Source organism: Papio anubis, chromosome 12 (genome assembly GCF_008728515.1).
Source record: "Papio anubis isolate 15944 chromosome 12, Panubis1.0, whole genome shotgun sequence".
NCBI classification, from domain to species: Eukaryota; Metazoa; Chordata; class Mammalia; order Primates; family Cercopithecidae; genus Papio; species Papio anubis.
In genome coordinates, this window is record NC_044987.1 from 66,992,054 (window position 1) to 67,018,075 (window position 26,022).

The following is a 26,022-nucleotide window of genomic DNA, read 5'->3' on the forward strand; positions in this document are numbered from 1 at the left end:
AAATATGATGTTACCCAAAATATTATTTGTAAGAAGCGATGGCTGTGGGAAGAATAATAATAATAAAGCCTAAGACATAATTTTGAGAAGATTGAAGGCTAAGGCTGAGAAATAAATTGTTACTGGGATTATGCTAGTGTATCGGAACTGCCTCTATGACCCTATGACTCCTGAAACCTGAGAGCTTCAGGCAACAGAGGCCAGAGACTCAGAACAACACTTGGGGACCTTTCTTTATGAAAGTGAAATCTACTTCCAGGGAGCCTCTTTCTCACCTCTTATTCACTCTCCATCTTTAGCAATCAGACTGTGGAATTCCGACTCACTGAGGTTACCTAAAACATCCCAATGGCCAAATCCAAAGGCCTCTTTTCCCACTGTTATATTACTAGATTCTGTCCAGCATTTTTCATTATTGATGCCTCTCTCCCCTGTCTTTGCTTGGGCTGCTATAACAAATATACCATTGATTTGTTGGTTTAAACAAGAAATTTATTTCGCAAAGTTCTGGAGACTGCCAAGTCCAAGATCAAGGTATTGGCAGATCCAGTGTCTGGCGAGGGCCCCCTTCCTGGTTTGAAGATGTCTGTCTTCTTGTTTTATCCTCACATGGGGGAGAGCAGAAAGAGAGGAAGCACGCTCTCGTGCATCTCTTCTTATAAAAGAACTAATCCCATCCATGAGGGCTCCACCCTCAGAACCTAATTATCTCCCTAAGGACCCACTCCAGATATCATCACATTGGAGATCAAGCTTCAACACATGAATTTGGTAGGGGTACAAACATTCAGTCCACAGCAAAACCTAATCTCTTTCCCCACAGCTGCCATGCCTGTCCTGGTTCTCCTCCTCCCCTTATGCCAGGCTCCTTTCAGCCTCTTTCTTTGGTTCTTCTGTCTTCCCTTTTCTCTTTTTCCTCTAAAAATAGGTTCTTTTGGGTTGCAACTCTCACCTTTATCTGCTACTTCCCAGACCACCCCATCCCAGGCTTGATTCTTAATTCCTGGACATCTGCAGCTGGATATTCCACAGGTAAATTGACAGGCACACACTAAATTCATCTTCAACCTCTCACACCCTCCTCAAATGTGCTACTGCTATGATAGTTCTCTTTTTTGGTCTTTGGAAATACTGTGCTTTGCAATGACTTTGCTGAATGTACCCCCTGGTGGCCAAGAGAAGGAATCACTGCAGCCACACTTCACAAAAATTTTTCTACCCGGGGCTTCCATGCATTATGAGGTCATTGTCATAGAAGCCAGAACAAAAAGAGTCCAACTGCTTTTATCCCTTCTCGGGAAAAGGAATTTTCATTCTCCACTCTCTCTATTATTCTGTGTCCTATGTGTCAGAAAATTTATAAAAATAAAAATAAAAAATAAAGGGCTTGACTTTTCTCCTGATAAAGTATCAAAATGGCAAACTATAAAAGTTTCCCCACCTCATCTTCTGCCTGCTCTCCTCACAACTGTGTTTTCCACATGGGACAAGATGTCACTCATATATGCCAATGGATGTCATGGACAAACAAGGAACACGGAAAGCTCAGAACTTCTCGATGCTCATTGGCACTAGAACATAGTGATATACTTGCTATTTTTCAGAGGTGGGATCTTGTGAATGAGACCACAATTTGGCACAGAAAGTAGTCATTGCCACTAAATTATTCACTTGAGATGGAAACTTGTATTCTGGTGACTGGAAATATTCCAGTGTTGCTTTGAGCAAAAGGGACAATGACCACATACCATGAAGCTCCATGTGATGGCTTTTTTGATATGTCAGCTTGGCTAGGTGACAACCCACAGTTATTAAATCAGACACTAATCTAATTGTTGCTGTAACGAAATTTTGCAGAAGTAAGTAAAGTTCCTAATCATTTGACTCTAGGTAAAGAAGATCATCTTGAATAATCTGGGTGAACCTGACTTGATTAGTTTGAAGGCCCTAAAAGCAGGGCTGAGGCTTCCCCAAAAGAGAGAAGAAATTCTGCCTGTGAAGAACAGCTTCAGCCTATGCTGTGGAATTCCAGTGTTTCTATGATTTTCCCTTTCTGACCGCCTGGCCTGTAGATTTACCTGCTTAGTCAGCCCCCAGAATTGCATAAGCCAATTCTGGTGTATCAGTTTGTTAGGGCTGCCATGACAAAGTATCACAAACTAGGTGGCTTAGAACAACAGAAATTTATTGTCTCATAATTCTGGAGGCTAGAAGTCCAAGATCAAGGTGTCGGCAGGGTTGACTCTGTCTGAGGGCTCTGATGAGGAGTCTGCTCCAAGCCTCTCCTCTAGCTTCTGGTGTTTACTGGCAGTTACTGGTACCCCTTGGCCTGTAGATGATGTATTGCCCCAACCTCTGCCTTCATCATTACACAATCTTCTCCCTGTGTGTGTTTGTCTCTCTGCTTCCAATTTTCTCCTTTTAATAAGGACACTAGTCATATTGGATTAGGGCCCAGGCTAATAACCTCATTTTAACTGATTAACTCTGTAACAACCCTGTCTCTAAATAAGGTCACATTCTGGGGTACTGGAGGTTAGGACTCCAGTATATTTTAGAGGAAGATGTAATTAAATCTATATCACCTGCTTCTCCAGTTGAACCCTGGATTATACTCTGTGTGTATCACTTGGTACCCAAAACAGCTTACCAGAAACATTGGTTTGTCCATTTGGCACATCTCATGTCTCCAGAAACATTGATTCATCCTCTGATACGGAGATGTTTAAATCTGGGTATATTGGGTATAAGTATGATACAATTACTCAGCTCCCACAAAGATGGCCAGGGCTGAAGATTTATCAGAAAATGATTTATGACGCTATTGTTAGAATTCTGGGGCACCTCAGTCAGCTAGACTCTGTAGGTATTTCAAATGAAGAGTGGGGCATTTGAACTATAACTTGGCTTTGCCATCTGCAGCTGCTTAATACTGACAAGAATGAACAACTTGGAAAGCAGGTAACTGACTTTGTGGGGTTTGGAAAGAAGAATCATGGGTGTGAGAATGTGTAAGGAAGCTGGTTAGGTAGTTCAGATGTCCAGGGTCTGGAACTGGTGAAGATACTTCATATTTCTATGTCTCTGTTATGTATTACACACTTGCTTGTGGCCAAGTGTATCTTATTTGATTTAATCCTCACTGCATTCTTATTAGGGATGCATTGTTTTCCCTTAGTAGGGTTGAAATAAATGAGTCTTAGATGTCTCTTTCTTAAGATTACACATCTAGTAATGATTGGCCAGGATTCAGACATACAGTCACTCGTTCTTTGTGAACTCCATATATGTGAATTCACCTACTCACTAAAAATTATTTACAGCTCCAGAAGTGATACTTATGTTGTTCTCAGGATCATTCATAGGCTTGTGAAGAGTGACAAAAAATACATGTTGTTAGACACACATGTTTCCAGATGAGGTAAAACAAGGCAATGTTTTGCCTTTTTGCTTCAGCCCTCATCCTATAAACAAGTGTCCTTTTCATGGTCTATTTAGTAGCACTTTTTTTTTTCAAGTCTGTTCTTTTTATTGGTGACCTCAATGTTTAAAATGGCCCCAAGCATAGTGCTGAAGTGCCATCTAGTGTTTCTAAGTGCAAAAGTCTGTGATGTGCCTCACATAGAAAACACACGTGTTAGATCTAAGCTTTGTTCAGACATGAGTCACAGTGCTGTTGGTCATGAATTTAATGGCCCTGAATTCATTGTAATGAACCAACAATATATATTAAATAAGATGTCTTTAAACAGAAACACACATAAAACAAGTCTATGTACTGATCAGCTGATGAAAATGTACCTTGCAGGCACCTAACCCTGTACATTTCCTAGGAGCGATGGCTGAGTATTCTCTTGTTCAGTGTCCATGGTGGCTTGATAGGATGTAATTATTGAAGATAGTGAGAATTGACTGTCTCCGTGTTGGGCTCTAAAGACTGCCCTCTAATTCATATCACAAGGATTAGAACTGGGAACCAAAGAGTTGGTGACTCTATCTTCTTACCTGCTTTAGGAATGAAGGAGACTGTAGCCTGAAAGCCCCTGAAGGTCCTATTTTCATCCGATTGGAAGCTGATGAGCATGATGCTGGAGGGGCTCAGCACAGGGGTGGGGACATCATAGCCACACACCCGAGCTTGTTGAAGGCCAGCCCAGGCAAGACATTGTCCAGCACCCAGCAGATATCCATGGCATTGGAGAGAAGAAAAAAGAAAATTGTCCTTCAGGTAATTGCTGAGAAATACGCTTTTCACAATTCATTTTCAAAATGAAGGCGGCTCACTCCTTAAACAGGTAATTAACACCAAGACATTTCAATTTGGTTTTCTCTCCCGAACACTCCCATACTCAATGATGTTAAGGGAACTGGTTCTAGCCTCAGGACTTGTTTCAATGGAACTTCCCCCTTCTGACTCCTAGTTTCCTCATGGGCCTTTCACATTTCTGTTTCAGTGGTTCTTTGATTCTCCCTCTTTCTATTCCTGCCCCCATAATGAAGAACACAAAGGAGTGATGGTGAGACCACAGGGAGGGGTGGAGGTGGTGCAGGAAGATGAAGGAAGATTGATCCGTCTCCTTTTCGTTCCCATCTCAAGACTGGGTCCAAACGCAAACCAGAGCGAGCTGAGGCTCAGGGGCCACAAACCTAACCTATTTCCTTCTTCCTTTCTACATCACTGTGCACTGTCACATAGTCGGAAGTGCAGTCTCCACTTTCTTCTATTTCCAGACTCTGAAATGAAAGCTGAGAAGACGCGAAGTTACATGCAGAGTAAACAATCTGAATGAATTACTTGACTTTGATTCAGCAGAGAAATTTGAATTGCTCAACTTGTTCTAGAGTAAGACCTTAGATGAGAAAGTTAATGGGGTATTCAGGAGTGGGTCAGATTATCAACAAAAGGATTCTATATCACAGGCTCTCTAACTTTTTGAAATAGCTACCAGATATGGCCTGAATCAAAGGGCAGGAAACTGTGCAAATATTTTAGCTTCCTAGCGACTCTAAGAGATTAAAAGAGCTACCGCATGGGGATTTTTTTCCCTGGAAGCAACTAGACACTCAACTAATTGCATATACACAAAACTGCTTCTCTGGACATCTTAGTGTTGTTCACCTGGTTCCTGATGTTTCATCTTGAGCCCCTAGTTCTCCTGAATCAAGACTAAAATTTGTTGTGCCCCTTGGAGACCATGTCTTTCTACCCAGCAGGATATATCTGGCTATTCTTCTCACCTACTCTGTCCTGTTGCCACTAAATTTCCATGCCTCACAGCAAAATTCTGATAAGGCACAGATATGAGTGAGTCTAATTGCTGATATAAAACAAAGTATCATCTGAGCTACTGAAAGCATTTGCATAAGTGGGCTCAGAGTCAAATGTAGCAATCCTCATGAATGTGCATGAAAAAGGAAATCCTTGTATGAGTTAGAGAGAGTTGATTTTGGATACTAAGCTTAAATGTAAACCTCAGCAAAATTCTCAAGTAGATTATTAGGCTATGATGAGTAATGACCTAGAAAACAAAGGTGATCACCTGGAATCAACCTAGGTTCACCAAGAATAAATAATGACAAACTTTTTCTCATAGTTTCTGTAATCGTGATGCTTATTGGTAGCATAATATTTCATTTATCTCTATCCTTGACACCTACATTTTTTGCTATCTTAAAAACTTGGCAGTGAATATCTTTATGCATTTACTTTTTTTCTTCTCTTGTATAATTCCCTGCATGAGACACTTGTTTTGTGTCAGGAAAAGGGAGAACTATCTAGACAGAAGGAACAGTGTGAAGGAGAAACAAAGAAACAATAAAGAGTGATCTTGGAGCAGTTTAGTGAGCACTAGCCAATTGAATTTGAAGTGAAGAGTGCTGGGAGAGAGGGCAGATGAAATAGGAGTTCCAGTTTTAACACATAGTTTGGTGAGGATTCAATGGGACCCGGACTCTGAGCGAGATGCAGAAAGGACTGTGTGGATAAAACAAAACTGGAGGCAAATAATTACTAATGGTGAAGGTAGGCTTGGGGAGGGGGACATGTATCAGAAATAGGATTCATTCAAACATTTATTAAACCCTTACTGGGATACTTTCTGAGAAAGGGCCCTTTTCTCTCCAAGTCAAATGATGAGCATATTGCTATGACTTGTAACACCAATTTCCAAATTACTATCTTAGATGAGTTCTGCAAAATGACGCTGTCACTGGCAGGGTATGAGAACATCACTTCACTGATGCACAACACTCAACCTTTATTTATTGAAGAGATATTTTTCAATCACTTCTGGCTCTGGCATTTTCAGATTTTCAACTAAATTTCCTCTTCTTCCTCCACCTGGAAACATGCTCACAACCTAAATTTTATCCTCCATCACTAACAAATTTTCCTTAATTCTGCTGAAATTTTTGTCCCAACTCTGTTTAGGTTTGAGGAACTTTTAGAAAGAAATCTATACCAGCTGCCTCCATATCATCTTTCCCCACTCATTCATAAAACCTGTGTGATCTTCTTTCTGCCATTAACATCTGACTTAACATGATATTTCAGATACCACCAATCCAAACTCCTCTCAATTGTTCAATTTCCAGTCTAATTATTCTCCCTTTTTATGGAGGTGTGTGGTGGGGACTGGACACCTCAGTTCTCATCTGTTTAAGTTCTAACTTAGTGTGGTATCCAAATGATTGGTCACATCTTTTTGTTTGGTTTGTGTTTTAAGTTAAAGGCTGCATTCCAGGCTGTCACAAGAACACACCAATTTGGTCCTCCCACATCTCAGAGCTCTTTCCATCTCTTAAGTACATGAGAACGCTGGGGTCTCATCATCCCTCACTCCTCTCCCCTTTATTTTCTACTCTCCTTTCTCTCCATCTTACACTGTCTTGTTTTCAATTATTATTTTAAGAGAAAGACCTGTAAGAAAACGCCTCATTCCAATCTCACCCTAACTGCAGTCTTTCTTCTACCTCCCTGATGATATCTCTCTGCAGATGATCCATTAGTGTTTAACGGACAAACAAGTAACCACAAACACTGCTAATCAAATGTGGAATAAACTCCATTTCCAGACGTTCAAAGGCCTCCATACATTGACTTCCACCTTGCCTTCCACCGCCCACTCCAGGACACCTTAAGACCCTCTTAAACCAGCGATTCCCTGAGCCTGATCTGCACTGGTTCCTCTAGGCTTGCTCTGTCCTCTCTGCTTGAAAGGCTTGGTGATTTTGGCCTGATTGTCCTTGACTTTTGTTATCTATAACTTACAATGTGTTTGTGAGCAGTTTAATAAATAAGGAAGAAATGCTTGTTTCTGGAATAGACTAAGAAAGTCACCAACACAAAGATTTCCTTTTTTTTTTTTTTTTTTTTTTTAAGAGTTTCACTCTTGTAGCCCAGGCTGGAGTGCAGTGGCACAATCTCGGCTCACTGCAACCTCCGTCTCCCAGGTTCAAGCAATTCTCCTGCCTCAGCCTCCCGAGTAGCTGGGACTACAGGTGCCCGCCACTGTGCCCGGCTAATTCAATGCAAAGATTAAAGCAGCACTTTTTTTTTTTTTTAAACAAAAAGTAAAGAGCACAGTGTCATCTAGTGGAAAAATGTGTAGTTGCAGGGGAAACTGGGCGGATCCATCATTCAGCAAGTATTTATTGACAGCTTTGTGTGTCAGATGCCAGGTTCTAGGTACTGCAAATACAGCAGTGAATAAATCAGATAAAACCTCTGACCTCATGGTGCTTATGTTAGCTGTTTTGTGAATTTACCATAGCTAAGTAAGTACAGCCAAAGTCAATACCTTAATTAGGTGATGTTTGGGAGCTTGAAAAATCCAGTCACAGTTAGCCATGTCACTGTAGTTTTCAGGATAGTTTAGACTCTGTATGAGGCCTTCTTCAAAAAGGACAGTTAAGTAACTGCAACCTGAATCTGAAACATAAGAAAACGTCCAAACAGATGGCACCATTCAAATAAAGAAGAATTCTCACTGCTCTCCCTCCTGTCTCCTGAAAATGATGCATACCAATTGCATTTTCAGACACTGCCAACAAGAAAAGAGATAGTGCATGATTCTCCAGAACTCTTCAGGCCCTCTCGACTCACTTGGATGGCAATCACTACGAGCTAGCAGGGTGAACTCAGGGTTGAGGGGGAGACTGCCCCCTGTTCCCTAGTTGGCCTGTGCCCCTCTCCCATGTGGAGCCAGCTGAGCCCTGGGAGAGGCATCCGTGCCTCTCACCTAATTCCTATGGGGCCTAAGCTTCTACAGAAGGTGGGGATAGTACGTAGTTAAAAGTAAATGGTTTTACCAGGAATGTAGTTTGGTTTAAGAGCTTTATAGGTAAGATTAAACCCAGCTGCATAATCTGTGGCATCAGAGACGAATTTCAGCCTTAGAGAATTAGAGCCAACAAGAATGGATGAAGGGAGGCTTTCTGCACAAAATTTTCCTGCAGGATGAGAAAAAAAGATTCTTTGTTCAGAATCTAGAAAATAGTCCCCCTTCAGTGATTTAAGAAGAACTGAATTTGCCGTGATATTTCAGGAGTCCAATCCTAAGTTTCTCAGTCTTGTCACAGTTGACATTTTGAGCCAGAACCTTCTTTGTGTTCTTGCTATCCTGCATCTTTTGTAGGATATTTGGTAGCATTCCTGGCCTCTACCAGTGACAATTCCTGCACTTGTGACAACTGAAAAATGCTTCTCAGTCATTGCCAAATGTGTCCATCACCTCCAGCTGAGAAACCACAGAAACGCCATTCCATTTCTGTTTCTTATAAGTAACCTGTCTCCTTCTCATGGTTGTCTATTTGTATTTCCCTTCTTAGCTTGATGAGGCAGGGAAAGGTCATTTTCACAGCTAGGAAAGCAGTGACCTGTCTGGAGATCCTAAGAGGCCCTGACTATATCTAGAGTTTATTCCTCATGGACACCAGGTCTGGCAAATGAGCCTAGGAAGCCTGGTCTGATGGGAAGCAGATTTGCCCTGTGACCTTGCAGCCATCATCCAGGCTCATATTTGGTTCCTTCCCACTCCCAATTCTGAGTCTCAAAGCTGAAGTCAGAAAGTGTGGCATTTACAGATGGCTCAGTGCCAGACATAAGATAATGAGGCCTCATTAAGCCCACTTGGCACCAGTTTCCATTTGACACTGTGAAAATCCACTCACCTATGGGTCTGTTTTCTAAAGAATACATTGACAAGTAATTGTGGTGACAAGACTCAACATCTAGGTGGGAAAAACTGAGCAACACATGCATTTCCTCTGGTACCAGCAGGGTCCAGACACACCATCTGTAGGCAGATCATGGAGAGGGTGTTATTTCTAGACAGAAAATGACTATCACAGTCCAATTAGTGGGCACAGCCAGACTGGAGGTGGGAGTAAGGAGGAGGAGTGCAAAGGGGGTTACTCACTGTTTGCTCTCATAATATAGGTGGAGGCTTTCTGGGAAGTGCAGCTCCCCCTCAGCCCCGCTGACTGTGACATCCTGCTCACTGCACCTGGCTGGGAGGAAAAGCCAGGAGAGTCAGGGTTAGCTGTGCCAGCTAACCACAACAGCCCCTCCCTCTAGAAGCTGCAAACACCATAGCCTCCTGGTTCTTCTTGATGTACTCTTTGTTCTTCATGAAATCTTCTCCTGTCTTTGCTTCCATGATGCCTTTTTGATTCCTTTTAGATCCTGCTTAACCTTGAAATTCTATGATTGGTTTTCTTTCCTTAACTCTTCTTTCTTTTTATTTTATTTTTGAGGCAGGGCCTCAGTCTCTCACCCAGGGTGGAGTGCAGTGGCACGATCACAGCTCACTGCAACCTCAACTTCCCAGGCTCAGGCAGTCCTCCTGCTTCAGCCTCTCGAGTAGCTGAGACCACAGACTCACACCACCACACCCGGCTAATTTTTTTGAAGAAATTATTCGTGAGACGGAGTCTCACTTTGTTGCCTAGGCTGGGTCTTGAACTCCTGGACTCAAGCGATCCTCCCACCTGGGCCTCCCAAATTGCTGTGATTACAAGCATGAGCCACCTCTGGCCCTTCACTCTTCTTTTGCTGACCTCATGCTTTATTCTATAAGTGCAGGTATTTCCCAGGTTCTAGCCTTCATCCTCATATGCTCTCTCTCTATGATCCCTTGGACCAGTTTCATTCATACACTCCGTTTCAGATGTCATCTCTACATTTCTGAACTTCAGACCTGATTTTTTATGATGGTTTCTTAGATGTCTCCCTCAGAACTCAATATGCTACAAATAGAATTCCTTGGGTCAGCAAAACTGCCCCCACTTCTGATTTTATTATTGTTGTGCACCCTTTTCTTAGTCTCTAGTGCTCAAAACTTTGATACTATCTTCTCCTCCTCCTTCTTCCTTACAACCTTTCATCTAATTGGCTCCCAATCCTCATTTCTTGTTTCTATTCCTTCCTTTTCATTCTGTGGACATTGCCTTGGTTCAAGCCTTCATTTGTTGTCTCTCAAACTAATGCAGAATTTCATATGTCCATGCATTCGTCCCCTCATAACCCATCCCCTACATGCTGTTCTTATGCTATTATAGTTCAAATCTGCTTATCTAATTAATCAGCTTTCTATTACTCAATCATATCCAAACTTTTTTGGCTGGCATTTTAAGTTTCCATAGTTTGATCTCAAGTTATGTTTCTATTCTTCTCCCTTATAAATCCTCATCACATGCCCTATGCTTTTGTTGCTTTAGCTGATTTATGCCCTATATTTTTTTGTCTTCATCCTTAAGATCCTTCCTTTAATAAGGATGATTCCTTGAGCTGGAATATTTTTCTTTACCCATATTCCATTTCCACTTGACAAAATCCTACTCCTCCTTCAAGGTACAGCTTCAAAGATGTCTGTGCATCAGAGCTCCCCTGTGAGTTTATTTGTTTTCAACTAGAAGCAGCTTCTCACTCCTCTGAGCTCTCAGGGTACTATTTTTCTTTTCTTTTTTTTTTTTTTTTTTTTTTTTTTTTTGAGACGGAGTCTCGCTCTGTCGCCCAGGCTGGAGTGCAGTGGCGCGATCTCTGCTCACTGCAAGCTCCGCCTCCCGGGTTCCTGCCATTCTCCTGCCTCAGCCTCCCAAGTAGCTGGGACTACAGGCGCCCGCCACCGCACCCGGCTAATTTTTTGTATTTTTAGTAGAGACGGGGTTTCACCGTGGTCTCAATCTCCTGATCTTGTGATCCGCCCGCCTCGGCCTCCCAAAGTGCTGGGATTACAGGCGTGAGCCACCGCGCCCGGCTCAGGGTACTATTTTTCTATATTGCTCTTTGTAGATCTTTCCACAGGTTCAAAGAACCACTGATGATTTGAACTAAAATGTCTTAGAGACCATCTGGCCCATACCATTTTCTTTATGGATGAGGGCCAGATTTAGGAAAAGACTCACCCAAAGTCACAGAGTGAATTCATTGCAGGATCGCAACGGAACAAAGGGGATAAGACCCTATATAAGTAGGGACACTTTCAGGGCAAGGCATGTAGCTTACTGACCACATCTGCACTGCCTTGCCCTGTTTCCCTGAGTCTCTGATTCCAAGCTAGTGTTTGGCAAAGGTTGACTGAATTGGGACAGAGCTCTGGATTGCTAAGAAATGAAATGGGAGGGCAACGGGGGCTTCTGCCCGGCATGGGCTTGCCTGGACTGGCTGGGAATGGCTGTAGGTGCTCCAGGTGGTAGTTTTAGACCTACTGAGCATGGCGCGCTCTTGGAGAGGAAGACTTTAGGAACTGACATTCAGAAGTGCTACATGTTAATTTGTGCTCCCGATGGAGCAGCCTGCAAGGAATACCCACCTCTGGAGCTCTTTCTCTGATTACCTGGGAAAGAAAAAGAAAGATGCAATTGAAAGCCTGTGGTATCCTGAACAATACTTCAAGAAGTTAGCATCTCCTTGGCGCAGAAGAGATTTTTAAGTCAATATGCAACTAATAAAAATCTAATCTGTGGAAAGAAGGGAAGGGATAAATGGATAAAGTAGGAAAGGGGCTCTGGTGTTTTAAAATGATTTAATTCTCTTTATTGAGTGGGCTAATAAGAAACAGTAATTAACTGGAGATTTCACAGAGCAAGCGGGTCATTTTACATAAGAACAGAGGCTAGAGATGGAAATAATTTGTCCATAACTATAAAAGAGTTGCTGGGTTAAATAGGTAAAACTTTGAGGGCTCAGATACCTGCCACTGTACAATACACTTGAAAACAAACTCAAATTCTTACTAAACTTAATTTAAATTAACTTCTTTAGAAGAGGATAAAGGCCTTTTTGAGGTTGGAAGCCACCAGATAAGAAAACAATTAAGTTGGATTTGGAGGTAGCAAAGAAGTTGCAATGAGCTCACTAGTCAGTCTATCATAAGGGTATACACTTGTCCCTCAATGTTTGTGGGGGGTTGGTTTCAGAACCCTTGCAGATACCAAAAATCTGAGGATGTCCAAATCCTTAAACGGCATAGTATTTGCAGATAACCTAGGCATGTCTTCCCCTATGCAGCACTCTAAATTGTCTCTGGAGTACTTGCGATACCTAAGACAATGGAAATGCTATGTAAGTAGTTGTTATACTGTACTTTTAAAAATTTGTATTGTCATTATTATTGTATTGTTATTTTTATCATTTTATTTTTCTCTAAATATTTTTGATCCACAGTTGGTTGAATCTGCTGATGGTGAACCTGCAGATATGGAGGTCTGGCTGCATGTACATCCTGGCTTTCTCAGACTTACTATACCTGGATCTATGCCAGGGATTCTCAATGTGGGTACTATTAACCTTTTGGGTGGGATCATTCTTTGTTGTGGGAGGCTGTCCTGTACTTTGTAGGATGTTTAGCAGCATCCAAGGCCCCTATCCACTGGACACCAGAGCCACTCCTCAGCCCTGCCAGTTGTGACAATAAAAATGTCTCCTGATACTGTCCCTGGGGGCAAAATTGCCCCTGGTTGATAACTACTGATCTGTTATAGTTTGCTGGATTTTGTTCAGAAGTAAGTGGTGAAAGCATATGATCAACTGAGATAGTTTCAATTAAAGGCCAGTTTGAGAAAGTCTAGGATAGATGGATTCATTTTTCATTGAAAATTTGCATGCTGCTCCACATACCATATTTTACTCTTGTTTTATTCAGACTTGGTAAATCTCACAATCCTTGTGTGCTACACTGAGAACAGAGGTAGAGCCTGTCTGTTCAGGTGTTCTGATTTGCCAAGACTCAGATGATGCTCTCTCTGACCCTAGCAGAATTGCAGCTTCTTAACCTTGTGTGATGGCTTAGTTACCAGTTTGGATGTGTTTGTGGATCCAGGGAAGCACTTTACTAAGGTCCGTGAAGATCCCAGGGGATCCTTGATCATTTTTCCTCACATTGTTTCTCCAGCCTCGACCACAGCCCAAACCCCAGGAAGTCACACCAGCCAGAGTCCAGGCCCCCTTTTTATTCCGGCACATGAGTGAACCTCCTGAATCTCCCTGCAGAGGGAAAAAGCCTCTGTTAGCACCACTGTCAGTGTCTATGCCCCAAAGTGCTCACTTTTTCCTCACAACGATGCTGGAGGAGGATCAATGTCATTTCTTCACTTCTAATAATTTAGACTCAGGGTCCTGTGTCTGAAGATCCCAGCACAATTCCCATATGATCCTCAAATATCACTGGAACCCAACAATCCCACCTCCCTTTTCCTCATCGATGGCTTTCATCAAAGTAGCAGACTTTCTTCTTTCTCTTATCTCACGCTGCAGACTCAGAGAAGTCTTGGCCAGCAATGAGACTGACTTCAGGCCTTGGTTAGTAGGAAGAATGGAGGCAAAGTGTAAAGTTTCCAACGTCCACAAACTGGAAACTTGTAAATAGAAAAGAGTCAGCCATCCTTCAGGAATGGGAGAACCCCGGGTTCATTCTTGGCATTATCTCTGTTATTTGGTCTTTTGGGAAAAGCAGAAGACTTCTTTTAAATCACACTTCCTGCTAAAAACAGATTGTTTCCACTGTCCCTTTATTTTGACCTAACCTCCCTTGGTACTCCTAACCCTTCTTTCCAGATTCCTGCCTTACCTGGGATCAGTCTTCCTGCAGCCTGATTAGGGAAATGGTTTGGATCTACCATTTTTCTCGTACTCTTAACTATTTGACACCTATAGCTTCTTCAAGACTATTGTTTATTCTACCTCTCCAATATACTTTCTAATTAAATTAAATTTCACTGAATTTAAGAAAACTAGAAGAAAACAAAACCAAGGCAAGCCTTGCCTGGGGCCTGACAGCCCCGCAGCTCCCACCCACCTGACATGCGTCTCTCCCTCCATCAGGAAAGCCTGTGCAAAGAAAGGTCTTCCCACTGATGGGCCTCTTTAGTGTTAACAGAGCTGCCACACACTCTTCCCAGGTCAAAAGAGGCAGATTCACTTCCTGCAAGACTTGTGAGAGGACGCCATCTGAAAAACATAGAGATGGAAGCCCCAGCAGGAACTCTTTCACCCTTTCTGAGTTGAAGATGCATCATTTGTGTTTGTGTCACTTGGAAAGACTTGAATTTCTAAGTACAATGTGGCATTCTCTATCTTTAAAAATGTATGCACAATTGTCTTTAAAAAATTGATTAAAAATTCCATTTTCTGATTACCCATCAGAAAGTTCTGACCTCTGCCTAAGAGGTATGGCACACAAGTTCTTACCTTCAGTTAAGCGGCCCCAGCCTGCAGTTGTACAAGTAAAACCAGCCTCAAATTGCTCCCGCAGCTCTGGAAGACATATGGGTCCCACAAAATGGTCTGAAGAAAAGAGCAAGGTAGGGCTTGTCTTATTCATGGAGGAGAGGACACTATAAAGCCACTTACCAGTTGGTATCCAGGTGGTCCCCTAAAGACCTCATAAGAGTTGTGATAGCTTTGCCTGGCACCTCCAGGGGTTACTTGTCAGATCAAGAAAACCCTCTCCTGACTCCATGTAATGCTATCTCCAGAACCACAAGCAAAAAGAGTTTCAGGTAGGACCCCCAAGCCCAAATCCCTGTCTCAAAGGGCATGACCCAGAACATATACTGCAGAAAATGTGCTATGGCACAGAGGTTATAGAGAATTTGGGGTAGACAATTCAACACGATCCTCAAATGTTTACCAAATTGGAAGGCTCCAGCCATCTTTAAAAGGGCAATATCATAGTCCATTGGTTTCTTGGTGGAGAAATGTGGATGTATGATGACAGTTTCAATAGTGAGAGTTTGCTCTCCCGGCTCTGTCTGGCTTAAGTCATATTCTCCAGCAGTAACATTCAAAGTTGACACAATGTTTCTATGGAAAGCAAACAGTAAAATGAATGAATTTCATTGTGCTTCTGAATACAGTTGCAATGGTTGACACACTGGCTTCTTTAAAATGGTATGGATAAAAAATATGGGGTGTGAGGCTGCTGAGCAGAGAAAGTGAGAATAATTCCAGCACTGTTAGAAAAAAATTCAGAGATTCCAACTTCCAGTAGAGGACTCGTGAAGAGTGGGTTCATATAGAGCCAAGGATATGATGAATTTAATACTTTGCAATGTTATTTGAAAATATCTAGAGAGACACATACATTGTAGTTCAGGTCTCTACAGCTATAGGGGAGTTTATTCAGCTACCCTGGGAGGTTGACCTGACCTAATATCAGTGAGATCCTTTTGGAATGATTTGTGATTCCCAGTAAGCATGCTACTTCAATGTCAGAGATCCTATGCTTAGTGTATATTATAAAGCACAGACTGTGTTATAACTAACTAATGTTATCTGAAAGGAACTTGGTGGGATGCATTAAGATAGATAGAGACTTCAGCCTGCCATCGTTTGAGACCCTTCATTCCCAGAAGTGATGCTTCTATACAAAATTGAAAAAGGCATGTTTTCTCTGGGTATACTTCCCTGACTTTTGGCCAAATTAGGTACCTAACTTAACACATAATGTCTCTCTTACCTACCACTTGCCACATCGCTGTGAGATGATCGGTTGACTCTTTTTAAAAGAAAAGTCAAGTCTCTGGGGGCAGAAATCATGTCTTAGTCATTTTGGTGTCTTTGGTATCTAGCACAAAGTAAACATCCAGGAAATGTTTGCAGACTTGAAATGAAAGAATGACTATATGGGAACATGATCTTGATTACAGCCTAGTACATGCCCAGAACATAGCCAATAATAGGATATTTGGATAACACAAGAAAGTGGGTAAAGGGAAGTTGTTGGGTTGAATCCCAGAGAGGCAGGATCAATGGGAAAGAAGACAGGGAGCCTACTTTCTATTTTACTGGACCCCCTTTGTTTTCTTTTATCCATTTCTTCAGATGCATAATGAACTAGATATTTTTTCACTGAAATTTAAGAAAACTAGAAGAGAACTCTCACAAATCCTTCTTTATAATGCTCTTTTTTCTGATTTGGATACTATTATTAACTTCCAGTTATTTTAAGTAAAAACGAATTTTGCCTCTGAAAAGAATATGTGTCATTGACCAAGTGCCACCTGACAATGTCACCCAGCCCCATTTGTGTCATGCAATTAGGATGTTCCTCTATTAAAGCAATACTCACCCATCACACAGGTCCATGTCTTAATAGAGCTATTGCTGATAATTCCAAAGGAGAGGAAATGGTGGTCTGATCTTCACCCATGGGCTAGGCCTTTCTTACCTGTTTGTAACGCAGTGAGCCGCCGTGATCACCCACTGTGGCGAGACTATGCTTCCTCCACAAATATGCTTCTGTCTTTGTTTCAGAGACACCTAAAATGCAAATACCTTAAATGAAAGCAAGTTCATGCTCTGGGATCCCCCTAAACATGGTGATGAAGCCTATTCTCAAAACCAGACTCAGATATCTCACTCGTAAATATCAAGAATCATGAACTGTGAGAAGATAAAGTTCACACACTACCGCTCAGAAAGAAGAGTGGTGCTGGCAACCCTGGTCTAGATGAGAGGTAGTTAATTTGAGATGATTGGCTGTAAGTATGTGTCAACAGAGGTAATAGTTAGAAGTGTTGGGATGTGTTTACTTATTTTTATAACACTGTTGACGCAGACCTGTTGCTCTAACAATATGAACAGTGTCTGTGAATGAAGACAAAAGAGTATAAGATATAGCAGAGTCTAGCTGAAGAGGTTTGGAAGAAAGGCAAGGTGAGGGCTGGGGAGCCTTTCAACACATGCTCCAATTTCTCTAAGCCTCTTAGGAAAATTGTTTGGATCTACCACTTTTCTCATACTCCTAACTCTTTGACTCCTATAGCTTCTTCAAGCCTCTTCTTTATCCTACCGCTCCAATATACATTCTAATTTTTGCTTATCCTATTTGCGATATTTGACTTGATTCTAAAATGATTTACTATATACAAGTAAATACTTTTTCTTATGACATTCATCACATGCCATGATGACTATCCTGTGTCTTTCAACCCAACTAGGCTGTAGGCTCCTCAAAGATATAAACTTAACCTTAGAAATATCTATAACCATAAAATCTAGCACAGTTCCTGATGCATAGAAGTCCTTGAGACTCACTTGCCAGGGATAGGAACCCTTCTCCACTTGGCTTCCTCCAAGAATGCGACTGAAAATGTTAAAATAATTCCAAGGCTGTACCTTAACCAGACTCCGCCCACAACTGGGAGCTGAGAAAAAAACGAAACAAACGTTAAATGATTAGATAGCTTCTAGGATTGAGGTAATATCTTCACTATTTCACCCATGAAACTGAGTCTGAGACTATAGTGTATGGTGCCCAGCACACAGTCAGATATCAATAAATCTTTATTGGATTTAATTCTTTTGAGGAATGGAAAGTGACAGGTTATTTAAGGAGAGTGGAGTGAAGTGTCCTGATTCACAAGTCAGTACTTGGATAGAGGTTTGCTAAGTAATAGAAGAAAAACCTCTTTTCTCTTTATGTAAAATATTTTATCCCTGAAAAAGTTGTTTTTATTTCTTTGCCCTCAATGGGTTTTCTGACTCCTCAGCCAAGGGATAGGCTAGATTAAGGATGTTTACCACCACCTGGTAACTCAAGGATGGCACATCTTCTGTCCCTCCTGGAGGTCATCCTTTTCCATATTTCGAAGGAGGATTAGAACTAGCCTTGCTTCATAATCACCATGCTTCACTGCCTACATAAGTTCTGTAATTCTTATTCCTAAGCTTGCAGATCACCTCAACTAGGAAGTCTTCCTTGATTTCCTCAAAGTGGGGTTGCCTCTCCCCTGTGTTCTGTAGCACGCTTTCTTCACCCCTTTTATAGTTCTTGTCATGCAGAATTGTGATAATGAATTATTTGTCTCCATCATTGGACGATGAACTACTCGAGGGAAAAAAAATTGCCTTATTCACCTCTGCATTTCTAAGGTTTAGCTTAATTCTTGGCATAAGTAAGCACTTAGAAACACTGGGTGGACGAACAAATGATTTTTCTTGAGAACACATCCTTAAGAGCATAGCTATTTACATCAACATGTTAAAGTATTCAAAGCTCTTTCATACAGCTTCTCGTTTAACGCCACTCTATGCCTATAAATGAAACACTGTTATCCCCACATTGCAGATGAGAAAACTAACAATCAAGGAGATGCACAGCTGAATAATGGCAGAGCATGAATGTAACAATAAGTGTTTTGATCCTGAACCCAATGCCAGGATGACATTGGATCAAAAGCTTATTTTCTAACTGTTTCAGTCAAATGAGTCATAAATACTTTAAATACAAAATTTACAATTTCCCGAATTCACTAAAGTAAAGTCAGAAAACATGTTGATTCTCAGGGCTGGCACAAGTCTGACCAAGGAGAAGTCTGCCAAGAACTGTTTTCAGCTTAAGTTAGTTGAAAGGGAAAAAAAGACCATTTACAATATACTACAGTGAACATACTTCATATTTCTCAGCAAGATGATTTTGCAAAAGATTAAAAATGCTTCCAAATCCATGCTGATTTCCAGACTTTGCTCTATGAATGAAGATGGGATTATGTAATGGGTCCAAGTAAGTGAACAATCTCAGTTCACTTAGGGAAACTAAGTGAAGAAAACAGGGATTGTTCACTTAATTGGATACATTAGTTGCATTCTATAAATGTTTCACCCTGTGTCCTATGCTGATTGCAGGAGATAAGTCCGAAATCATTGTTTAAAAACAATTAGATAACCAAAATATATTTGCTTCTCCTATTTTCCCAAAGAAACATGGAGTGGAGTTGTGATGTCCATTGTCATCAAAGTTTCAGACAAAGGTAATTATAGAGTTCATTTGAAACTTACCTTTGGGGAGCAAAAGAGTTGCAGATTTACCTTGTTTGAAAAAGACTATTCCTAGTAGTAAAATCAGCTTGTTCCTGCTTATAAGCATTTTGAGACTCACAGTTTTCCCCTGAAATTTTAGAGAGACGACAGCAAAGAAAAATAGGAAGCCTTGGGAGACCAGCAATAAGCCAATTTAAAACAAGTTTATTCATTAACCAAGACTTGGTATATCAAGCATGTCCATCTGATGTTACTGAATGTAGTGTTTCGCAAAGATCTTTTGCAAGACGTGGAGAAACAACCACAGAAGCAAAGTCTTGATCAAACAATATTACATATCCTATTACACCTACATCAATTAGTTGATTCCTCCAGAGTGTATCTGGCTAGCAAAGTGGTTAGCATGTAAGGTTTGCATTTGCAAACATTACCTGCTCCTTTGTAGAGCTTACTACTTTCTATAAAAGGATTGACTATCAAAGTTGTCCTTGTTTACAAGGGTACACGTCCCTACTTTTTTGCAAACGACCCATCCAAATGTATATAATTTTTTTTGGTTAGAGTCGGAGTTTCATCATGTTGCCCAGGCTGATCTCAAATTCCTGGGCTCAAGGGATCTGCCTGCCTCATCCTCCCAAAGGGCTGGGATTACAAGTGTGAGCCACCACGCCCTGCCAATATTCTAAAATATTTTTATTTATCTTATTTTGCAAATGTAACTATGCGATTATTATAAACATATGTTGGTGAAGGAGAGAAGTGGAAAGATACTTGGGTGTCACACTCAGGAAGCCCTGCTATTAGAAAGTCATCTAGGATACTGTCCATTGGGGCATTTGTGACTCTGCCTTCCCCTATCATTTTTGTATGTGTAGAAGGGAAACACTAAATCTCCTTTACTTCTATGCTTGGTAGATGTTTGAGGGAGTAAAGTGGCTATGATGACCTGTACATCCTCCTCTTTCCTCAATGAGTTTTGGGCACATGGTCAGTGTGTGAGAAATATTTGTAGGATTGTCAATGCCATCTATGACCACATAGAAATATAACATTTTTCTGTCAACTTTTATAAGTTACCCACTAAAAATAACAAATGTCAACCCAAAAACTCTTAATTTCCTTTTGGCAACTTTTGTCTTTGTACAAAAAAAAGTATGAAAATACAACACATACAGATAATATAAATGCAAAACAGAGAAGTTGTAAAACCTAACATTTGTAAGCACTACATGTTTAGGTACACTAGTCTAGACTGTAGCCTTATGGAAAGAAACGAAACTCAAACCTCTATTGAGGCTTTGTCTACAACTACTGTAATCCTGATGCCAAGCATTTTTGGCTATTGGTATGGAGTGATAGCCCCAAGAGGTAATCAATCAATGTCTAAGCCCTAAACAAAGTCTCAATCTTCCTTTGACAGTAAGCTCTCTTTAGATTGCTATTGTGTTTTATCAATCACTTTTAAGAGCAACTTGACTAGGAATATGACCTTTCTGATCCCAAATTCACTATATTCTGTCTAAAAGTTGGTACTGCTAATGTCAAAAGTGCAGAAAGACCTAGCGTGGGCCTAGGATGCACCAAACTTGACAAGCCTAAAGTAGCCACATAGCATAGGACAATAAAATTTGACTCTATACTGAAAAAATGATGAGTTTTCCTCTGTAATGTGGGAGTGGAGCATTTTTATTGATTGTCACACAGAAATATGATGAGCTCTTGCTTACTCCTTAATTTCAGGAGAGGATATTTGCTTCAAGCTCTTGCATCACCACAACTGTCAATACACATCAACACACTCTTCACCACATGAAGCTGGTCATTAAGAGTTTGTTACTTTCATCTCTTAAGGGGCTAAAATGTGGCCCCCTTGCTGTTAAAATATTTGCTCTTCATATGTGGTGCAGCAGGTTCTAAGACACTACGTTTTTGTAAGGCCAGCTATTCAACCCTCCCAGAGTTTGGATAGGAACTATAATAACTGTACATTGTAGTTACTTACAGAGAGGACTATATTAAAGTGTTGCTTGGCATGGTAGTATAAAATCAATTTTTTATACATGAAACTATTAAATCTTTTAAAGGGGAAAAAAATCTCTCTTGGGAATTTTGGACCAAAGTCTGCACCAAACATGGATTTGGGATTCAAATATATTGTTTTCTCTGTCTGTATATCCCCAAGTTGCGAAATTAGTATCAAAATTTATCCTGAAAGCAAAACTCTCTGTCTTCACAGATGATATGATTCTATACCTAGAAAATCCCAGGTCTACCTATTTCATTTAGTTGTTATATCTTCTGTTTTTCTTAAAGCCATAACTTTCTTCTCTCTTTTTGTTTGTGCAATTATTTTTGTTGAAAGAATTGGTTATTTAGTCCTTTAGCATTTTCTACATTCTGTATTTTACTGATTGCAGAGCTGTGACTTTAATGTGTTCCTATAACCCTGTGATATAATCCATAGCTAATGATTATAACTTCTGTATTGTACCTTCCAATGAAAAGAGAATGACTACAGTATGAGGAATTCCCTCTCTCTTTTTTCAGATTTTTCCATCAAAACCTTTCACCTTCTGACAGACCTCAGAACACCTCCAACTTTGTTGCTGTGTCTTCCTGGATCAATCCTCACATTTGAGGTTCAAAAAACCTTCATAATTTTTTTTCTGTGTTGACAGCCTCAACTTTGATCAATAGTGCCATAAACACTCACCACCAGGAATATTCTCAGCCACCCCCAGGGGCCCAGAGAAAGTAACAGAATGTACTGTCTGGTAGACAGTCCCAGGAACTCGGTTTCTCGACCTGTCTGCTTCTCATTCCCCCTGAAGTTTCCAGCCACCTGGAATTGCCCTGCTCCATGGGCCCAAATGTCCCCTCACATCTCCCTCCCAGGGGAAAACACCAACTGGTTCTTACTTGGAATAAATTGGAGTGGGTCTACTCCAGAACTTTTTCAGCAGTTTTCTCCTAACGGGGATGTGAGGTTGTGGTTCTTTCCTTAATTGAATTCCATCTACTTTTTAATCTTTCTAGGAATATTCATAATTTGGGACCACGAAAAGTGCTTTCCTTTTTCAGGTTTTCCAGCACTGCTATGAGTTCATTTATTTAATACATTCTTCTTATCATAAATTTGGAGCAGGAGCAGGACACACCGTATGTTCTCAGGCTGCCCACTTAATCCAATCCCTAAGTGGGAATCACTGAATCCTCCTTTATAAAAACCTGCATATTCCCTGTTGCAACTAATAGATGACACTAAAGGCAAATGCAAGGTAAGTTGAAGTGTAAAATAATTAAGAACAATATGAGAATGCCTTAAGGATAATCAAACACAATAAGGGTATTTTTTTAAAAATAAATTTTAAAAGGGAAGAGATGATTTGGAACTGAGGGATGCTGTGAATTGTGCAAAGGAAGGAGCACCTTGCCCCTTCTCTCCATTTGAGTCTTAGAATAGAAATGAGAGTACTCCAGAAAGAAGTTTAGTTATACCCAGGAATTTCAGGAATACTGGGGTAAGGAAGAGTGGGGAAGTTCCTATACATACTAAGCACAGGAGATAGATAGCAAAGAAACAAACTTAGGCAAAAGTGAGCTGGCCAGGAATGAGAGGGAATAGAAGGAAAATTGTGTAGGGATTTGTCTGAGTCGGTGTCTGCAAAAGCAAAAAAATTCACACACAGGCATGTAGAAAATAGGGGAAAGGAAGCTGTATAGGAGTCAGTTTGGAAGAGTTATAATTAGCTCCCAAATTCTTGGTGAGAACTTGATGTGTTATGCTTCAGCCTCTGTAGCTTGTCTCCAAGATACCAGTTTTTATGAAGACAAAATTTTCATGGTATGATGGAGAAAGGAAGTTAGCAGGAGATGTAGATGAGTGAGAACAGCCAGAAAAAAAGAGGTAGTTTAGGACAATAAAAAAGGTAACTCTTACAATTATGAAGTGGTGAAGGAGGCCAGTTGAGAAGATAAATTTAGCAAATGCATCTTTCTTTCTTTCTTTTGTGTCAATTTTGAAGCTAGTGATTGGTGGAAGCCAAAAAGAAAAAGACAAAATTGAACCAAATCCTCTGACCTGCCAGAGAAAAATAAAAAGCATGCAGAAAAAGTGACAAGGGCTTAGATGACATGATAGCATCATAGAAAGGGTAGGGCATCAATAATTTTTTAAAAAACCATAAATGAAATCAAGACTGCAACACTTACTAATAGTGTAGCCTTGGGCAAGTCCATCAAGCCATTAGATCCTTGTATTCCTCATATGTAAAATATAGATAACAGCATATGGGGTAATTCTTTGGTAGTTAGTGAAATGATACCCATGGGGACTGTTTAGACTGTGATGTGTTACATGACTTCACAATAACACTAGAAAAATTAATAATCTTCGGAAGATGCATGGGACCAACACTAATGACTATTCAGCAGTCTGAAACGATTAATAAAGAAAAATAATCACTGGGTATGGTGGCTCATGCCTATAATCCCAGCACTTTAGGAGGCCGAGGCAGGAGGAATACTTCAGCCCAAGAGTTCAAGACTGCCACCATTGCACTCCAGCCTGGGTGACAGAGATCCTGTCTCAAATAAGTAAATAAACAAACAAACAAATAAATAAATAGAAGAAAAGAAAAAAGAAAATGAATCCAGCATTTATCACAACTTTTCTTTTACTTTTCCTTTTTTCTTTTCTTTTCTTTTTTTTTTTTTGAGACAGTGTTTCACTGTTGTTGCCCAGGCTAGAGTTTAATGATGGGATCTTGGCTCACCGCAACCTCCACCTCCCAGGTTCAAGTGATTCTCCTGCCTCAGCCTCCCGAGTAGCTGGGATTACAGGCATGCACCACCACACCTGGCTAATTTTTGTATTTTCACTAGAGATGGGGTTTTGCCATGTTGGTCAGGCTGGTCTCAAGCTCCTGACCTCAGGTGATCCACCCGCCTGGGCCTCCCAAAGTGCTGGGATTACAGGAATGAGCCACTGCGCCCAGCCAGTAATTTCCTGAGGATTTCACAAGCAAGATGGGCAATGGTAAGAACAGGATGAGAGGTAAAGATATGCTAAGATTCTTAACTAATTTAAAGTCAGGATTTATAAACAAATTAATTATAGACACTAGTAGAAAATGTAAACAAAGTGTTAGAACCTTAAGAATTGTGACTACTGGAAGAATAGAAATATGATGCATAAATTCCATATGGTTAAAGTAGTAAAAAGAAGATTAGTTCAATTTAAAGGAAATAATGATAGGAAAACAAACAACAAAAATAACAGTGACAAAGAAAGCATGGTAAATAGAAAACTAAATTATGCACAATGACAACCATTAAACTTTTTTTAAAAAAACAAAATTAGTTACATTATAATAGATCATGTTATTCATTGTAAAAAAGTTCAATACTATTAACAGTTTAAGGAATGAATAAATTGCTTTCAGATTATTGCTGGTGGGAAGTAAATTGGCAACGTTACTTTTAAAGGTTTTATTAAAATAAAAAGTGTCATTCACAAGGAAGTCATAGCAGTCTTAAACATTTAAGTACCTAATAACACAGTGTTGAAATATTTAAAGAAAAATCTGATAGGAGTATGTGAAACTGAAAAATGTACAATCATAGTGCAAGAGTTTCAGAAATTGATAGATCAAATAAGTAACGAAAAACGTTTGATCTAATAGATTGTTAACATAAAGCACTATGAGTTAAGTTGTGCTAATTTTCTTTGAGGACAATTTGGCAGAATCTATTAGAACTTAAATTGTGCAAACCTTTTGACCCAGGAATACATCCGAGAGAAATGCTGGTACAATGAAGCATTGGTAGGAGTACAGTTAAGTAAATACTAATGAAATGCTTTCATTAAAAGCCTGAAGGATATTAATACATACATGGAATTATCTAAAAAATATTCTTGAATTATAAAAGCAATTTTAGAACAATATAAATGGTAAAAATCACTTATTAAAAAACACCTGGAAGTTAGGAACAAGGAAGAGAGAATTGGGTTATCTGGAAAGAAAGCACTGGATTAGAGATAAATATAAGGTGGAAAAAGGATGAAGTATCTTTAATAACCAGATCTCTACCTCGAGAGTCCAAGATTTCGGGAAAAAAAATCTACATAAGTGGGGTATGCCAAAGTTAAATTGAAACATAGGTCACCTTCATGTGGAGAAAAGCATTAAGGCTCTTCATGCAGCTCTCTAAGATGCAACTAATTATTAAAAAACCATGAAAATGCTAAAAAACAAAAATAGTTCCTGGAACCTAGTCATAGCTGCTTCTCAGAGATGGCACAGATGAGTACAGCATAGCCTACAATAATTATGTTGACCCAAATCAAGTTTCAAAACTAATTAGATCTATGCAGTTAAAATAACTGTATACAAATAATGAAGAGAATTAATGAAACCCCTGGAATCTTAATGAATTATCTTGGCCAGCATAATTTTGTATGAATACATAAACACACCTAATTGTCTCAATCTTATTGGATTTTCTCCCATTGGATTTTCAATAAGATGTTGACAAACCTGTGCAGGTCTGGTGTTGAGGTACTTTTGGTCTTTTATTCCAAATGGTCCCAAATCCTGCATAGATAAGCCCTGCTGCACAGAGATGATTCCTGGAGTTTGTCATTATCTTTGGCAGACAACATTCATTATTATTGATATATAAATGTCCTTTGCATTACTGGTAGAAGCTAATAGTTGCAGTTTTAAGTAGATTCTTATTTATGGATTACTCATTCA

The 26,022-nt window shown here is 40.1% G+C and overlaps 1 protein-coding gene and 1 long non-coding RNA gene across 5 annotated transcripts in view; one reads left to right on the plus strand and one right to left on the minus strand.

Annotated features, from left to right (window-relative positions):
• LOC103877681 overlaps positions 1-22,212 on the plus strand; it is a 35,007-nt gene extending 12,795 nt beyond the window's left edge. For 3 of the 4 annotated variants that reach the window (XR_004177472.1, XR_002517097.2, XR_002517096.2), the window contains 2 exons: positions 4,015-4,228; positions 12,668-22,212. This is a non-coding gene — a long non-coding RNA (uncharacterized LOC103877681). The remainder of the gene's footprint in view (positions 1-4,014; positions 4,229-12,667) is intronic. The other variant, XR_004177471.1, reaches the window with a different exon arrangement.
• OVCH2 (ovochymase 2) lies at positions 2,682-19,370 on the minus strand. The gene is made up of 15 exons (XM_003910264.5): positions 19,283-19,370; positions 17,540-17,649; positions 16,671-16,762; positions 15,132-15,304; positions 14,690-14,785; positions 14,298-14,449; positions 13,297-13,486; positions 11,814-11,837; positions 9,420-9,510; positions 9,172-9,296; positions 8,311-8,451; positions 7,800-7,930; positions 4,653-4,746; positions 4,006-4,137; positions 2,682-2,764 (listed from the first exon to the last, which is right to left on the minus strand). Exons 1-15 carry the CDS (start codon positions 19,368-19,370, stop codon positions 2,682-2,684), a joined length of 1,722 nt encoding a protein of 573 aa, XP_003910313.1.
• Positions 22,213-26,022: the final 3,810 nt, after the last annotated feature.

Excerpts from the sequence above, each read along its gene's own strand:
- OVCH2 (XM_003910264.5), bottom strand. The coding sequence starts at position 19,370 with ATGCTTATAAGCAGGAACAAGCTGATTTTACTACTAGGAATAGTCTTT. Across the intron at positions 11,838-13,296 it reads CCACAAACACATCCAAACTG|GTAATCAGAGAAAGAGCTCC; the intron begins GTAACTAAGCCA and ends TTTCTTTCCCAG. Across the intron at positions 4,747-7,799 it reads CCAAACATCACCTAATTAAG|CTTTCATTTCAGAGTCTGGA; the intron begins GTATTGACTTTG and ends GCGTCTTCTCAG.